Source organism: Uloborus diversus, chromosome 6 (genome assembly GCF_026930045.1).
Source record: "Uloborus diversus isolate 005 chromosome 6, Udiv.v.3.1, whole genome shotgun sequence".
Lineage (NCBI taxonomy): Eukaryota > Metazoa > Arthropoda > Arachnida > Araneae > Uloboridae > Uloborus > Uloborus diversus.
In genome coordinates this window covers 8,706,515-8,725,635 of record NC_072736.1, presented here as the reverse complement: position 1 = coordinate 8,725,635, position 19,121 = coordinate 8,706,515, and the positions used below count along the sequence as shown (strand labels likewise).

Here is a 19,121-nt window from a genome sequence, read left to right as displayed (position 1 = left end):
CTCATATTCAGATTCGCTGTTCAACAATAATACACACTCAGTTGAACTTTTTTGGATTATTTCACGAAAATAAAATACTCTTTCGTTTTTCAATTACGTTCTATTTTGTGCTGTTGTCGTTTGTCTTAAACAGGGGTGCCCATCTCTCCCAAGTTCACTGGCACAAATTCCCCCCCCCCAATTTTTCTCAACCCTCTTTCCCTTTTTTATTTTTTATCTCTCTCTTTTTTAATTTATTAATTTTTAAAAAAATTTTTAAAATTTTTTTTTATTATTTTTTAAATTAATTTTTTTAAATATTTTTTATTTATTTATTTGTTTTTAATTATTATTATTTTATGAGAAAAGTTCTGTGCTTCACCAATGACATACACACTCACAACCACACACTAACTAAATAAATAAATGAAATAAAATATAAACAAAATAAAATAAATCATTTAAATTAAAAATAGATTGATAAATAAATTTAATAAAAAATTAAAAACCCCCCCCCCCCCATTTTGATGGCTCAAATTGCGACATAATCCCCCCTGTGGGCACCCCTGAGTCTTAAAACACTCGGAAAGCTGAGTCCGAGTAGAATAACTATCCAACTGAAAAGAGTTTTTCAGGGCAAAACGCTCGTTGTCCTTATTTGTCCAGTTTTAACAATGACATTTTCTTGTTAATCACTGCAAAACATTTATATTTCGTATTTTAAAAAATTTTAGTGTTTTTTTTTTTTTTTTTGTTCAAGCCTGATTGTTGAACACGCGTCGTTTGACATAAATTTTATTTTCGACGTGGACCGTGCGAAGCCGGGCGACGTAGCTAGTTTGTAGTTATAAAAGATGAAGATAAACTTAATGAACGCACAAATAGCTATACGGTTGCAGACAATATTCTGGAATTAACAAGGAATTGTTAACTCCGAAAACTGGTACAATTAGAATATGGTGGACTTTGAAGCTTGGAACTTTTAGCGCAGGTTACAGGTTCTATGTTAAGAAAGATTTTTTCTTCTTCCCTTGCTGGTGTGAAACATCACACAGTCATGAACATAATGAATACAATATGCAATATAAACGAGCTGATATGTGCTTCACATGACTTCTTTTTACTCCAATTTTATGTCCCATTTTTCCCATTATTGGTAATTTTAATGTGAATCAATAGTTTACTCTCTAAATATCACCAACAGTTGCCAAATTGAAACCAGATTTAAAAAAAAAATCGCCAAATTTGTCGCCAAGTTGGTGACAAAACTTGGCGACCAAAAGACTGGGGATATATCGCCAAGTGTCCGCCAAATTTTAACATCACTTGAGTTTACATCGAAATCAACAATGATTTCCTCCCAAATAGGGGCAAAAGACCCCATTAGAAACACCCGAACGCAACCAAAAAGGGAGGTGTACAACTAGACCCCACTAAGAGTCTATGTACCAAATTTCAACTTTCTAGGACATACCGTTCTCGAGTTATGTGATATACATACGCACATCCGCACATATGCACATTCACACACATACGCACATACATACATATGTACATACAGACGTCACGAGAAAACTCGCTGTAACTTACTCCGGAATCGTCAAAATGGATATTCCGCGTGTCTATACGTTCTTAGGCACTTATCCACGTGTGGTCGACTCGAAAAGAAAGCTCAACATTCATTCGGTGGTGAGCAAAATGGAAATTAAGGTCGATTTTTGAGTGAAAAATTTTTCGCGAATACACTACTTCCTTTTTTGTAAAAGGAAATAAAAAAGAAACTAAGTTTAAAAGCTTCTGCATTAAAATGCCTGGAGCAAAAGCAAAACTATAAGTTAGCCATGGTCCTTAACGCTATTTTTGTCCCTGAATTTAGTACCTAATAGCTTCGACAGGCCTAATGAAATAAATGAAAATATTCATTGCAATGTACTCCTATTGTTAAGAAACCCCTACTTAACTCTTTCTGACTCAATCTCTTTCATGACTTAGTCACGAGTTGGCGAGTCACGATTCTGGTCTCTATATCTTCTAATAAATGTGCAATGAATGTGCAAGGAGAGAAGAACATGAATCCATAAATTTCGAGGAAAGTTTTTAATCTTTCTGGGCCAATGCCGGATACTTTGAAGAGAAAGTCGTGGACATCGTCATCGGGGATTACAAACGAGATACGGGTTTGGGAAGTCGTGATTCTTCCATTTCTTTCCATGTTTTTCGCAATGGCATTCAGTAAATCTTATACTCACTGAGGCAAAGACTGACAGTTGCGGCAATGTGTTGTCTCAGTTCATCTTCCTCCTCACCTTCATCACAAAAAAAATCAGACATGTCTTTTACAAGAATCCTTGTATTAATATGTGATTATAGAAATCTCTTCAGCGTTTTTAGAAATATTAATTGCAAGAGAAAAACTAGTATGTTGTGGCCATCACGAAACTTTCTTCTATATTTTTCTTTTTCTTTTTTTTTTTTTTCTGATCCCTCCCCATGCTTGACGAGGAAGCAATATTCCCAACAAAAACAAAATTACACATGCAAAAACTTGACGACCATCCCAATGTCTGAATTATTGCAAAAGCAAAGCAAAGAGCGAAAATTGAAAGTTATTTTAAAAGCCTTGCTTGAATGAATTACAAATATTTTATTTGTTAACAAACATAAGATGGCAACAGTTAAAAATTTTAAATCATTGAGATAATATTTCCTATCATTTCCATACAATTAAAATCACGAGAAATACGCAGACGACAATCTATTACGATTTATCTTTCTTATTATTGCATTAATAAAAATATTTTTATTCGCAAAAAAAAAAAAAAAAAAAAAAAAAAAAATCAACACCTCTTGGAGCGATCGGCGTCAAAATAGAACCAAAGCCTGTTTACATATGGATTCACATATATTCCAAATTTCAACCAGAACGTAGCATTACTTCTTGAGATAGGGCACTCAAAATGGAAAAAAAGAACGGGTGATTGCGCTACCCCCTTTTTAGCTGTTGACACAAAAATAAAATCAGTTCTTATACCCACTAAGGGCTACTTGCCGATGAATTTTTCTTTCATTCCGTTCATTATTTCTTGAGATACAGCAGTCACAATTGACGACAAAAAACGTTCTATAGCTCAACCCCCGTTTGAGTTATTGACACCAAAATTGAATCAGCACCTGTTCCTGTTAATGCCAACATATGGACCAAATTTTGTTTGATTCCGCCAGTAACTTCCTGAGGAATAGCAAGCACGCGTAACTCGAAAAACGTCCCATTGCTCCACCCCCCTTGGAGGAATTCGCGCCAAAAACTAATGGGCACAAGTTCACATAGGGGCACATATGTGTATTAAATTTCGTTCGATTTCATGCGGTAGTTTTTGTTGCAGAGCGGCCACAAAAAATTGGTCACACACAGACGTGACACACATACATACACACACACACACACATACGTACACACACACACACACATACATACACACACACACACCAGACAGACATTTTCCAAAAATGGTCGAAATGGACTCAGCACACCTCAAAACGTTCGAATCCGTCAAAATTCGAAATTCGAAAATTTGCACGAATCCAATACTTTCTTCTATATATTAGATATAGAAGAAAGTAATAACGAAACTTATATAATTAGAACTATGCTGCTCTGCCGATGTACACACAGGAACCTCAAGCCTTGCTTGAATGAATTACAAATATTTTATTTGTTAACAAACATAAGATGGCAACAGTTAAAAATTTTAAATCATTGAGATAATATTTCCTATCATTTCCATACAATTAAAATCACGAGAAATACGCAGACGACAATCTATTACGATTTATCTTTCTTATTGTTGCATTAATAAAAATATTTTTATTCGCAAAAAAAAAAAAAAAAAAAAAAAAAAATCAACACCTCTTGGAGTGATCGGCGTCAAAATAGAACCAAAGCCTGTTTACATATGGATTCACATATATTCCAAATTTCAACCAGAACGTAGCATTACTTCTTGAGATAGGGCACTCAAAATGGAAAAAAAGAACGGGTGATTGCGCTACCCCCCTTTTTAGCTGTTGACACAAAAATAAAATCAGTTCTTATACCCACTAAGGGCTACTTGCCGATAAATTTTTCTTTCATTCCGTTCATTATTTCTTGAGATACAGCAGTCACAATTGACGACAAAAAACGTTCTATAGCTCAACCCCCGTTTGAGTTATTGACACCAAAATTGAATCAGCACCTGTTCCTGTTAATACCAACATATGGACCAAATTTTGTTTGATTCCACCAGTAACTTCCTGAGGAATAGCAAGCACGCGTAACTCGAAAAACGTCCCATTGCTCCACCCCCTTGGAGGAATTCGCGCCAAAAACTAATGGGCACAAGTTCACATAGGGGCACATATGTGTACTAAATTTCGTTCGATTTCATGCGGTAGTTTTTGTTGTAGAGCGGCCACAAAAAACTGGTCACACACAGACGTGACACACATACATACACACACACACATACATACACACACACACACAGACAGACAGACATTTTCCAAAAATGGTCGAAATGGACTCAGCACACCTCAAAACGTTCGAATCCGTCAAAATTCGAAATTCGAAAATTTGCACGAATCCAATACTTTCTTCTATATATTAGATATAGAAGAAAGTAATAACGAAACTTATATAATTAGAACTATGCTGCTCTGCCGATGTACACACAGGAACCTTAAATAATAATAATAAAATAAATAAAAATAAGCGGAAGATAAAGAGAAGTAATTTGAATTTTGTCATCTTGAATTCAAATTATGTTTTTCGCAATCACGAGTGTGTGTTTGTGTGTGTGTGTATGTAGGTGTGTGTGTGTGTTTGTGTGTAGTGGTATGTGTGTTTGTGTGTAGGGGGTATGTGTATGTGTGTAGGCATGTGTGTTTGTGTCTGTGTGCAGGCATGAGTGTGTGTGTAGTTGTATGTGTATGTGTAGATACTGTATGTATGCATGTGTGCATGTGTTTGGGTGTGTATGTGTGTTTGTGTATGTGTGTGCGTGCACGTGTGTTTGTGTGTGTGTAGTAGTGTATGTATGCGCGTGTGTTTAGGACATGGATGCAACCTCGAGACGCCTTTCGCTATAGGAGCATCGTGAGGAGCCGGTCGACGGTTATGGTGCGGAGGGTGGCGGTGGGAAAATAAAATGATAGGACGCCAAAAACAGTCAAGTGAAAGCAATAAACAATCGTGATTGCTCAAAAAAGATTTAAATCAAAAATTATTTGAATTCTGAAATTTTGAATTCAAATTATGTTTTTCGCAATCACGAGTTGCAACAGGACCCTATACATTGCCTACTACTCCACTCACTTGTTTCTAGAAACTGTTCCTGTCCCCCCAAACCTGCTCCTCCTCTTGGGCGATTAGGTGTATATAGTTGTGTATGTGTAAGATTGTGTGCTTGCATAAACCTGTGTGTATGTACGTTGGCGTGCGTGCGTGTGTGTGTATGTGTGTGTGTAGAGGCGTGTATGTGTGTATGTGTGTGTGTGTGTGTGTTTGAATGCGTATGAGCGTGCGTGTGTGTAGGACGTGGACGCCACCGACCAGGAGAAGCGGCTACTGGGAGGAGTCGCGCCTGCAGAGGACGGTGGAGTTGAAAAAGGAACCACAACATCACGGACGGTCAAATGAAAACAATTAGCAATCGTGATTGCTCAAAAAATTTTATTTTGTTTGTTATTACTTTTCATGGAAATTTTTGCATAAGTTTTCCTAAATTCAGGTAAAAAAAAGTACACGTACGCTTTAAATTTTCTTATCAATCCGAAGTTTGGAATTTTCACGTAAACTTAACATTTTTCACACTTTCTGAGTTAATTAGAACGTCTGTAGTTAGCATTTAAAGAGTTGAAAAAAAATCCTAGAAGGATTAGCACTTTTTTTTCTATCTTTTTTTTTTACAAAAAAAAAAATAAATAAAGATTAAAACCCATCGTTTTTTTAGCTTTTTTCTAGAGTAATAAAATTATGAAAACGATGATTTAAATGGCTATTGACAAATGATGTCACGCATTGAGGGAGGGGAAGGGGGATTCGTGAAATTGTGTATGTTTGGAACAAAGGCGAGGAAGGAGTAAAAATAAATTACGATATCATGGATTTTTTCATAACATTATGTTTTTAAAATATAGCGTGACGTGACGAGGGAAGTGGAGGAGGTAAGGTGAAGTGCGACATTTTGTGAAAATGGGGAAGGGTTGTCAAAAATGTTGAAAAAAGGGCCGTTTTTGTTTGAGGACAGCCCTTAATCAGGTGATTCCTCGAACATTTCTTGTTATTCTAAAGGGTGTCCCAAAATTAACGCAAGATTTGAATTTACCGCCATTTTTGCAATAAATGGTTGGCAACCCTGAAAAAAGAACAATTTGACAGCTGAGAGTTTAGGGTAATCAAAAATGGAGTGTTATACGATACAATAACGCGCTTTCATTATCGAACAATTGTTTCAAAAATAATGAAAGTTGAGGCTGGTCAAGCAGTTACTGTTATTGGCGCTCGGTATCGCAACCCGGTAATGCACGGGTGGTTGTGGGCTTGTTGACATAGACCTTTGAATTCAAATAACCCCATAAGAGGAAATTTAAAAATGTTAAATCACACGATCTAGGGTGCCAATTCTGATCACCGAAATGAGAGAGTACGCGACTAGGAAATGCCTTATGCAGTAATTGAAATGTTTCACTCTCTCTAGCTGTATGGTACAATAACACCCCATGTTTACTAACCCTAAACTCTCAACTGTCAAATTGTTCTTTTTTCATGGCTGCCAACAATTTATGGAAAAAATGATGGCAAATTCAAATCTTGCGTTAATTTTGGGACACTCTTTATCAATAAAAATAAATAAATAAATAAATAGTGTCCTTGAAATATTTTCACAGAGAAAGAAAAAAGTAATTCCACTTACGTCCAGTAGAAGAAAAAGAGCACAGTGACGGAAGAGGTGGCCAACCCCAAGGTCACCCAGTGCCTGGTGACGTAAGCAATGAGAGGCAGGACGCACAACCCGATCGTCCATGCAGAACTTGCAATGCCATTCATGTGGGTTCGCATCGATGGCCCAACTATTTCCATCACTAAAATTTGAATAAATAAATAAATAAATAAATAACTTGAATTCATTCCTGAAAAATTCAAATCCTATTTTTCGATTGAGATAGGAGCCTCTCAAAGAAACAAATAAAATAAAAACTAATTTGAATTTTGACATCTTGAATTCAAATTATGTTTTTCGAAATCACGAGTGTGTGTGTATGTAGGCGTGTGTGTTTGTGTGTGGGGATATGTGTGTTTGTGTGCAGGGGGTATGTGTGTGTGTGTGTAGACATGAGTGTCTGTGTGCTGGCATAAGTGTGGGTAGTGTGTATGAGTGTGTGTGTGGGGGGTATGTGTGGGTAGTTGTGTGTGTGTGGGGGGGGGGTGTGTAGGTGTAAGTATGTGTGTAGGTGTAAGTGTGTGTGTGTAGTTGTGTATGTATGCGCGTTTGTGTAGGACATGGATGCAACCTGGAGACGGCTTTCGCTATAGGAGCAGCATCGTGAGGAGCCGGTCGACGGTGATGGTGCGGAGGGTGGAGGTGGGAAAATAAAATGATAGGACGCCAAAAACAGTCAAATGAAAGCAATAAGCAATCGTGATTGCTCAAAACCCTTTCCAGGAATAATAAAAATACGAACAAATGGTCTTACCTCTACTCTTACTATTTGAATAAATAGCATACCAAAAGAATATGCAACAATAACGCTCCCGAAATAAGTAAAATGAAATAAATACGATTAGAATAACGACTGCAATTTTCAAAGCGCGTATTAGAAATTAACATTTGCAAAAAGCAAAAATAATCGTTGCTTTCATTTACTTGAAATACGAAAATGACTTCATTTTCACGTTCTCAACAGTGCATTTCAACAAGACGTTCGTAAGCAACGTTTATGGGGAAAAAAGGGAAAAAAGAAAAAAATCAACAAAAAAATTCGAAAAGACTCATGTCATCAGAAAAATAATGAACAAATAAGAAAATAACAAAGAGAAAAAAAATTAAATGAGAAACGGGGGAAAAATACTAATATGCGAAAAGATTTATCATCTGCAAATAAATGAATAAATGAGTGAAATGAAAAATGATTGATGGAGTGACCAAAACACAGGAGCACAGTTGTCACAACATGCGTGTCAATTTCCCACGTTCACACGAATATCCCTTCCCAAATGACAGAGATCGCAGGGGGTGCCCAAGGTACACGACCTTCCCCTGCAGTGCAGACGATACCAGATCAATGGTGTAATTTTCTTTTCTTCGTTTATTTTTTTCTAAGAAATTTATTACAATTTACGGAAATAAAATTCGGAGATCTCAAGTTTTCGGAAAGTAAATTCGACTTTTACTAACGTTTTGTTTTACGTCCTGGAATTTTACCATTTTGATGTCTGATGAGACAATTACACTTCATAACTGGAGCGATGGCAAGTTGTTTTCTTTGCATTGACACTACTCTAGCAAGGAAACAACTTTTACAGCGTTCATTTACGTTTATTGAGAATTTGAATGTAAGTCAGCTAGGAATGGGCCGTATGATTAAATCACTCGAGTAGGCACTATAGTTGGAACAAACATCACCTGGCAGCGTCGCAATGTTGTGATTAGGATCTGCATAGAAATCAAAATGTTGCGAATTAAGGGGGTCCGGGACACATTTAGAAATTTTTTTTATTATATACTTTGGAGTTTTGAAATTTTTTGCACGGATTCACCATTTATTTAATGCTAGTTGCACCCGCACGGCTTTGCCCGTAATAGAAAAATTAAAAGGTCTTTTGGTTAGCCTGTATATTTACAAATAATGTATGGTGAATTTTCTCGCCAATTAGCTTGTACCCACGTTACAGTTCCACGTTATGATAATTTCGTATCTCGCCAATTGGTTTGTACCCACGTTACAGTTCCACGTTATGATAATTCCGTATCTCGCCAATTGACTTGTGCCCATGTTACGGTTCCACGTTATGATAATTTCGTAATTTATCATAGTTTTGCTCTTAAAATTGGAACAGAAAAAGAACCACATCGAATTTTCGAAAAATCGCTTCGAGGTGCACACCCCCATGCTACAAACTAACTTTGTGCAAAATTTCATGAAAATCGGCCGAACGGTCTAGGCGCTATGCGCGTCACAGACATCCGGACATCTAGACATCCAGACATTGAGCTTTATTATTAGTAAAGATAAAAAAGCAAAATCATAACATAAATATGAAAAAAAAAAAACTTTTTTTTAAAATTTAATTAGTTTTTTAAAAAAATGGGGTTGCTTTAAATTGCTATAACTCAAAATATTCTTGATCAATTTTCAATTTTTTGTTAAATAAATCACGCACAAATGTCTAAGCTTTAATTTTTATTCGGCGATTTTAAAAATATTGAATTAATTAAAAAATAAAAAATATTTGAAGAAAAATTTCGAAAAATTCAAAGATACTTTTTTTTAAAAAAATCATAATTTTTGCAGTAAACAGTTTTTTTTTTTTTTTTTTTTTTCAAATTCGCCGAATAAAAATTAAAGTAAACCGTTTGAAAAAGATATGCTCCAAGTTTCATTACTTTATCTTTATCGGTTCCTGACTTATAAGAGTTTGAATGCAAGAAATCGGGAAAAATTGCATCATGGAGAAAAACGCGTTTAAAGTTTTAAAGTTTACACATTACTTAGGTGCATGCAACAAAAATAATTATATCTTTCGTTCTATTTAAGATAGAAACAAGATTCAAACGTCCTCTTAAGTAGAAAAAAACGGAGTAATTTTTCACATGATAAAAAAAAAATTGCAAAATTTGACGATTTTTGTGTCCCGGACCCGCTCAAGGTTTGCCCCAACTGAAGGCACCAAGATCGATGTCAGAAGCATTCAAGGGCACGCTTTTGCTCAAGCAATTTCTTTGAAATAATTAAGTTGGACATTTCATCTACATATTCGTTTCCTTCTACATCTTCTCAGTATCTCTAATTAAAGAATTGTGCAGTCATAAGTTTTATTATTTGTAGAATTTTAAGATTTGTGGTTTCTTCTGGAATTGTTTTCGAGCGATTACAACAGTGGAAAAATACGCAGTTAGTGATAAAAAGCAATGAAATACACCCGTATTTTTTTCCGGGTAAAATGATTCTTATGCCGGGGAAGGGGAAGGGGGAGACTCTAAGCGTGACCGCTACTTCCATCCTCTGTTTTTACACTACGGCAGAGCATACACCAGTGCGCCAATTTGATTTGCTCATTAATTATTCAGAGGCAGTAGCTAGCGATATCAAACAAATTCATAATTATTTCCTCCTTTTCGTGACATTTGTTTGTCCACCAAAATAATTTGTTTTGGTTTTTTTCCTTGTATTTATAAGTAAAATTGCATTATTTACTGTTAGCAAGAAAATATATGGTATTTATTAAAAGAAGGTTTAGTTTTATTCAGTAAATTACCGCTCAATAGCCAGGGCTAAAGCAGAAATACATGAAATACACCGCCCACATTGGCACTCTTGGCTTCCTTAAGAGGTTTTCCATCTCCAGCTCAGTCACTTTCCTATGCCGGGCTGATGAGTGCTAATAAGTACGAAACTGCAGTCCTCGGCTGGAAATGACTGAGCTGGTGGTGTATTTCAAGGTTTAGTTTTGTTCAGTTCGTAAGGCATGCTTGTGGCAGAACACAAAATATAAGACAGTTGAGCCAACGGTGGACAGTGTTTCTAACGTGGACCGCCGCCAAAAACAGAATTAATGTTATTTTTTTTAATCATAAAACGACGAAACTGCTTTGTAAAACATGTATCCACATTGCAAATGGCACCTGGAAAGGAATGGTTCTTCCAACAAGGAATTCCAGGAAAACACCTAGAAGCGTTTTTCCTGGAATTCGATTTTGTTCTTCCTTTTCTTCTTTTTCTTTCTTTCTTTTCTTTTTTTTTTTCAATTTTGAGCATAGTTCCCATCGATACATTTTGGATACAGAAAACAACTTTTTATGAAAAGCATAACATTAAAAGTGCCGTCTAATACACATAGAAGATCTTATGAAACAAGCAGTGTCATAATTGAAGGACTGGGAGCAATAACATGGTAACCCACACTTCACGAAAAATCAAAAGGTAGAAACATTGTAAAAAACAGTACTGTTGGATTACCACTTTTTGGGATCACTGCAAATTTGAAGGGCTGGGAGCAATAACATGGTAACCCAGACTTTACGCAAAATCAAAAGGTAGAAACGTTGTAAAAATCAGTACTGTTGGATTACCACCTTTTGGGATCACTGCAGATTTGAAGGACTGGGAGCAATAACATGGTAGCCCAGGACTTCATGCGATATCAAAAGGCGGTAACTCAACAGCACTGCTTTTAACAACGTTTGCATGAAGGGTGGGTTACCATGTTATTGCTCCTAGCCCTTCAATTTAAGGTCGGAAATGGCTCCTCTGCAATAAAAAGAGCACTATAGATCAAGTTACATTATTCACAAGTGAAAAAATAATTTCAGCGCTAAAGACAATACGATATCAAACGAACGATACAGATATCATGCACAAAAGCGACAACAGGATAATACACGATATAAAATGGAAAACAAAAGCTCAGAAAAAAAAGTAAGATTCATGGTGGTATATCGGCAATTAAAAACTGACATTTTATAGTGAGAAACCAGCATTATTTATCTGCATTGACAGTACTTGAACTGAAAATTTGGCACCTGGGAAAAATGACGGTTTTAGGAATAGGAGAAGATAAGGGGAAAACAACAGATTTCTAATATATTTCAAAATAAAAATTATTGTTTGATTATCAGCTCAAAGAGCTACTTTCCTTTTAGTCATGTAGTTAAGACCAACAAATGTTTTTTCTATTAGTTTCTTGCGCCACCACACCCTGCTGCCCTTAGTTCAACAATATCTAGTATGTACTGATCAATCATTTCAACCGTATGTTGTTCAATTGTTATATTGCTCTACTAGTGGTACACGCACGGCTTTGCCCGTAATAGAAAAATTCAAAGGTCTTTTGGTTCGCCTGTACATTTACAAATAATGTATGGTGAATTTTCTGGCCAATTGGCTTGTATCCATGTTACGGTTCCACGTTATGAACATTTCGTATCTCGCCAATTGGCTTGTACCCATGTTACGGTTCCACGTTATGATAATTCCGTATCTCGCCAATTGGCTTGTGCCCATGTTACGGTGCCACGTTATGATAATTTCGTAATTTACTCGTCCATCTTATGATAATTTTGATCTTAAAATTGTAATAGAAAAAAATCCACATCGAATTTTCGAAAAATCGCTTCGAGGTGCACGCCCCCATGCTACAAACTAACTTTGTGCCAAATTTCATGAAAATCGGCAGAACGGTCTAGGCGCTATGCGCGTCACAGAGATCCTGACAGACAGACAGAGATCCGGACAGAGATAATGACAGACAGAGAGACTTTCTGGTTTAATTATTAGTAAAGAAAATAAGGAAAGATTCATCACGCTGAGAAACCAACAAGATGTGTATCAATTGAAATCTAGAATAAGCAACATTCGTTTAGCAAGAAGCAAATCAAGAATTGTATCACTTGCTACGGTCTAGAGCCGACAATTGATATTCTGCATGCTGCCAGATCACGTAGATCAAATATCTCTCTAAAAATGCAGCGATCGATCCGAAGATTAAATCAGAATTAATTAGTTCAACGTCAACTTTTCAAGGACGAATAGCAAGCAATTACATTATTTATTTAAAACTACCGAATCTTAAAAGCTAACCCCATGAATGTTTCGGAGAACAAGTTTCCCAACGGGAGGGTTCTGAAATCCATTAAAAATCCGTTCACACCAGTGAACTCACGAATTCATTTTCTATTTCACTTCAAGTCATGCGGAACGCTCGAAGCTTTCAAGTTCACTGTCAACGCTTCTGAAAACAGAAGTGGATAAGGTGTTCCAATCGGTTCCGGTTGCGCGCTAATAACCTAGTTCCGATTGTCAAATGAGCATTCCCACACGTTATCGTAGAGCGAGTTTGTTTACCTTGAAGCCTGAAATTGGTGAATTTAAAATTTAATTTTTACATAGTGGCAACACCTTTTGAATCCGGAAGTAAAATGGCTTGCGCGTTGTTGACCTTCAATTGTCGTCAGTCCAAGGAAAATGTCCATTTCTGTTTGTGTCCATTGTTTGTGTAAGGTTCATTTACGCGGAGAATATTTTGACGTTTCTAAACAGAGAGCAATACCCAGTTTAATCTTGTTTGAAGAAATATTCTTTCTAATGTAACCTAATCACTAAATCTTTTAGACTCGGTTTGCGATATAAAAGAAATTTGTAGTGACCTTTCTTTCCATCATGAAGCTAAAGCGGTTTATTAGCAACTTGCGGGAGACTTGGTTTAATCTTTATGCTAACTTATATGACTTTTCCACCAGGAAACAAGAGTGACTCATTAACAATTTGTGTGAAACAAAAGAGATTTGCAGAACCTCAAATGATTTTTGCATGCAATACATTTGTTTGAAACCAGAAGCAATGTTCTTTGAAATCTTGCTTGCGGATATGTTCACATTGGTGTTCAAATCTGTTCTGTAGGAATAGGATACATGCAATATTTGAAAAATTACATATCATTTACTTTAGGCGAATTATATTAGAAACAGCAAAATTGACACTAATACTTTCTTCGGGATCTTGTTTTAGGAAGTGTTCATACTAATGTATTTCAATGGCAATTTTAGCTAAATGATAATTTTGATATTTGTTCGACATTTTAATAAAAGAACAAGAAACTTTTATTTGACAAAACATCTTAAAAAGTTACTTTTTGAAACTGATAAAAAGTAGTCTTATTAGAGTTTGTTTTTGGCTGTCGGCAGTTTATTATTTTGATAACAGTGTAAAAAACTGCGAAAGAAGCTCTTAGGTAATAGAGCAATTTTTATTTCTTTTTGCATGTAGCGTAGATTTTTCGCTTATTATTTCAACACGTTGCAAATATTTTACTTTTCATGTGTTTAGGCAAAAAAAAAAAAAAAAAAGAAAAAAAAAAAAAAAAAAAAAAAAAAAAAAAAAACACCAGCTCATAAAGTATTCTTAGTAAAAGTAGAAAGTCGCCCGTCACGGTATGACGGGTGAAAATTTGCTTCTACATTTGAACGCAGCAATTGCCTGATTGTTGACATTTTGTTAGTTTAAGTTTTACGCCTAACTCCAGTGGATTAACCCTTAACTCCAGCAGATAGAAGTCATTTTTGACCATTTTTACGTTTCTTCATTCTCCTAAAATGACAGTCTTACCAGTAAAACAATTAAGTTACCGAATCGAGTTCAGCCTTGTCACAATAAAGCCTTCCCTGCATGTTAAACTCCACCAAATCATATTATCAAATTATCGTGCCGTGGCACGAGTTTCATTGTTGAAGCGCACGGGTTACTCGATCATCGGCTATTATTTCTGTGAGGATTACTACTTCTTATAACTTGCAATATTGTTATCTCTTTTTTCAGGTTTCAGGTACTACTGTCGCTTGTGTGACTACTTCAAAATTAGAATCAGCCTACGATTTCAAACAATGCAGACACACACACATACTCTTAAAAATTTTCCGGAAAATTTACGGTAATTGTTACTGGCATCCATGTTGCCAGTAACTATTACCGTAAAAATCAAATGATACTGTAAAATTTTTCGGTTTTCTCGGTAGGCCACAGCAATCAATTGGAGCTGGGATCGCTTATTTTTCCGGTATAAATTACCATAAAAATCAGCTATGCGTTAAGTCCGCCATTTTACAGTAACAATTACCGGAAAATCTTCCTGAATTTTTAACAGTGCACCGACTCACAAAAACAAGCAATCAACTTTTTTCGATGCTTTCTTAGATTTTACATTGATAATGATGAAAGTCCCCGTCTAATGTCCACTGGAGCTCTTGTATCTTATTCCAGTAGCCCTTAGCACAAAGATTAGTTCTTCACTAGATCTTGTGCACGTGTCTTGTTTGTGAGTTATCTACCTAGCCCACTTGGAATCTGGTTCTTAAGATTAATGACAGAAAATTTATTCTGAAATTATACCTACACTCACTGGCCAATGAATTAGAAATCTTTGAAAGAAACTTCTTGCCTCACTTAGGTACTACTGTCGCTTGTGACCACTTCAAAATTAGAACCAGACTACGGTTTCAACCAATGCAGCAACAAACACCGACTCACAAAATCAACAATTTTTCTCGATGCTTTCTTATATTTTACATAAAAAATGATGAAACTCCCTGTCTAATGTCCACTGGAGCTCTTGTATCTTATTCCAGTTGCCCTTAGCACAAAGATTAGTTCTTCTTGTGCACGTGTCTTGTTGGTGAGTTATCTACCCAGCCCACTTGTAATCTGATTCTCAAGATTAATGACAGAAAATTTATTCTGAAATTTTACCTACACTCACTGGCCAATGAATTAGAAATCTTTGAAAGAAACTTCTTGCCTCACTTAGGTACTACTGTCGCTTGTGACCACTTCAAAATTAGAATCAGACTACGGTTTCAACCAATGCAGCAACAAACACCGACTCACAAAATCAACAATTTTTCTCAATGCTTTCTTATATTTTACATAAAAAATGATGAAACTCCCTGTCTAATGTCCACTGGAGCTCTTGTATTTTATTCCAGTTGCCCTTAGCACAAAGATTAGTTCTTCTTGTGCACGTGTCTTGTTTGTGAGTTATCTACCCAGCCCACTTGTAATCTGATTCTCAAGATTAATGACAGAAAATTTATTCTGAAATTATACCTACACTCACTGACCAGCGAATTAGAAAACTTTGAAAGAAACTTCTTGCCTTGCTTGTACTGTGCAAACGTCTAGAGGGAGTATCAGGATAAGGAGCATGTTCTGCTGGCATGGAAGTGGTGCCCTGGTGTTCCTCGAGGGTAAACAAACAGCCGTGGTATACTAGCAGATCAAGTGCACCCTGCAATGCAACATTTTTATCCTGATGGCGACAGATACTTCATGGACGATAATGCAATTATACATCGTGCCACAAGTGTTGAAAATTGGTTTACTAAGCATCAGTCTGAATTCCAACACCTTCCCTGGCCACCACAAACCCGTCTCTTTACCAGATAGAGAATGTGTAGGACATGGTGGAAAGCAGGGCTGTGGAGTCGGAGTCGGAGTCGAAGAGTCGGAGTCGGATAGATTTTGGGGTAAAGGAGTCGGAGTCGGAGTTGTTCAAAAACATGCCGACTCCGACTCCGAGCTTCTTTTTTTCTATCCTTTTCACTGATTCTCCTTGCATTTTTTAAAAACTGATTACCAATTGGTTCGATTACATGTATAAAAAGATAATAATGAGAAAATAACAGCCATTATGGCAATCAGCTAGCTTGAGTGCTTACCGAACTTTCTGTAGCCGTCCCCTAGTTTGCTTGCTTTTGAACTTAACTAATAGCAACTGTCAGCAAACGATTTTGTTGCCTAACATTTTCAAGTAATCACTTTCAAATAAAAATAGAAATATAATGTTTTGTTCGATCTCGGTTATAAAATAGTAAAAGAAATGTAAAAAAATTAGTAAGTCGAGGCCCGTAGCTAAGGTTGAAACGTTTAAGGGTGATCGGCAAATTCAAAAAAGTTATGGCGCGAAAGCACGAATCCAAAAGATCCGATGAAATAATCAAATGTTTTTTTTTTCTTTATTAAGACTATTTCTATAAGCTTGGTTCTCACTAAAAAGTATGTAAAAAAATAAGTGTAAATGATTTCTTGATTACAACACTCAATAATTGCAGTTAATCTTAAAATCTTCATATTAAGGTTAATTTTAAAGCAGCCAATAAAATTTAAATTAAAAATTTAGCGAAGAAGAAATATAGGTATAGTAAAAGCTATTCGTACAAATTTATATAATCCCGCATTTTGTGTAAAATTAGCTCCTGACGTATATGTGCCCTATTTTCGCTGAAATTTTATTGATGAAATATAATTTAAAATATATTCGCGAAAATTTTCAGAATTAAAATATTTTTATTTTTTTATAAACTCTGAAATTAACTTTTGGTGTCATCTACCAGATGGGTGTCACCCGGAGCAACCACCCCCTCTCAAGAACTTGGATTTAGAAAAAAAGCATTTTTTCTCTCAAGTTACAGCTTTCAAAAATTGAAAGCACACGATTTGATCAATATCAATTTGTTAAACATTAAAGGGGGGCAAATAACAGATAATCCTTTTCAAATTTTTTAAAAGGGATTTTTAAGTTATCTCACTTTTTAACTCGTAACTATTGGAAAATTTGATTTTTAAATTGAATTTCTAACGTTGTATGCGTCTTGGGTTTACAATAAAAACAAAACGCGAAATTTTCATAAAAAGGAATTAATATTTAAATCTCTGTTTAGAGGTTTCAACCCTTCCCCTGAAGGGAGAGAGGGAGTTGAAAAAATACAATTAAAAAAAATAATAAAAGAAATCCGGAGTCGGAGTCGGAGTTGGAGTCGGAGTCGGGCATTTCAAAATCCAGGAGTCGGAGTCGGGGTCGGAGTCGGCCATTTTCCTTCCGACTCCGCAGCCCTGGTGGAAAGACACATCCGACAGCACTCTCCATTTCATTTACAAGATCTAAAAAGTTGCGCAGCCAATGCATGGTATATGGAGCATGTTCTGCTCGCATGGAAGTGGTGCCCTGGTGTTCCTCGAGGGTGGAAAAACAGCCGTGTGATACCTAGATGCACTGGTAAATCAAGTGCACCCTGCAATGTTGCATTTTTATCCTAATAACGACAGATACTTCACGGACGATAATTCCAACACCTTCTCTAGTCCCGCACAGCCCGGATCTTAACCCCATAGAAAATGTGTGGGATAAGATGGAAAGACGAATCCCACAGCACTCTCCTCTTCCTTCTTCCATCTCATTTACAAGATCTAAAAAGCTGCATAGCCAATGCATGGTATTCTCTGGATATAAATGCACGCCAGAAGCTTGTAGACTCGATGCCCAAACGAATCAGAGCAGCTATCCGTCCAAAAAGTGATTCAATAAAATATTGATCTTTGGTTTCTATTTCATTGGCCAGTGAGCGTAAGAAGGCTACCAAAAACACTGCCACCAAAAAAACAAGCAGAACTCCTACATCTACTTCAGCAATTGTTGTATAAATCAGTAAAATTTATACTTACGTATGATGAAGGGCAACTGGAATACTGAAGGCATAAGGCTTCCGTTTATGGTCCGGAGCACTAGAAAGGCTGTGAAATTCGTCATGAGCACGGATGAGATGGCTGTTATAGCCGTCACCAGGATCACCAAGAAAAACACAGGTTTGCGTCCAATACTACGGAGTGAAAAAGTGTTAATTATAGAACAACTATTTTGTGCTATACACATATACACCCTTGTGCAAATTAATTAAAACAAACTGGAAAAATTAAGAAAACTGAGAAGAAATGGTATTTTTTTAAAATTTATATAAAATCAAAAAAATGTATTGCATGATATGATGTCCAGGATTTTTTACTAACATTTGGATACGATTCAGCATGGAATCCACCATTTTTTACAATCATTTTACTACTATTATATATGCGAAAGTTTGTCTGTATGGATGTATGGATGTTTGTTACTCTTTCACGCAAAAAATACTGAACGGATTTTGATGAAACTTTACAATAATATAGCTTATGCATCAGAATAACACATAGGGTAGTTTTTGTCCCGTTATGGGGCACAAAACCCCCTTAGTGGAGCAATAAAATACAATTTTCGTATAAATTCTCTAATATAGGGATGAAAAAATACTTGCACATATTTACATTATATGTCATCGAAAGCTCTGATTTTTCTGCTGAAGATGGCACCTATTCGAAATTTTTAAGTAGAATAAAAAACGAGTTATGAGCTTTTTAGTTCCATGTTCGAAGGCTTTCCTAAACTCAATACAGTATTTAGTGTATCATCTCAACTCCCTGTCGATAGCGACAATTGTTGTATTGTTGACTATCTTTGCTTTTCGTGACTGTTCAAGGCTTTTCTCAAGTCAAATCTTGAAGTAAGATTTTTGCACATTATTGGC

At 36.0% G+C, this 19,121-nt stretch overlaps 1 protein-coding gene across 1 annotated transcript in view; it reads right to left on the bottom strand.

Annotated features, from left to right (window-relative positions):
• Positions 1-19,121, bottom strand: part of LOC129224542 (organic cation transporter 1-like) — a 71,483-nt gene that overhangs the window by 27,007 nt on the left and 25,355 nt on the right. Inside the window, exons 4-5 of the mRNA XM_054859017.1 lie at positions 18,229-18,383; positions 6,933-7,101 (exon numbers count right to left, since the gene is read on the bottom strand). Coding sequence (XP_054714992.1) covers positions 6,933-7,101; positions 18,229-18,383 — 324 coding nt within the window. The remainder of the gene's footprint in view (positions 1-6,932; positions 7,102-18,228; positions 18,384-19,121) is intronic.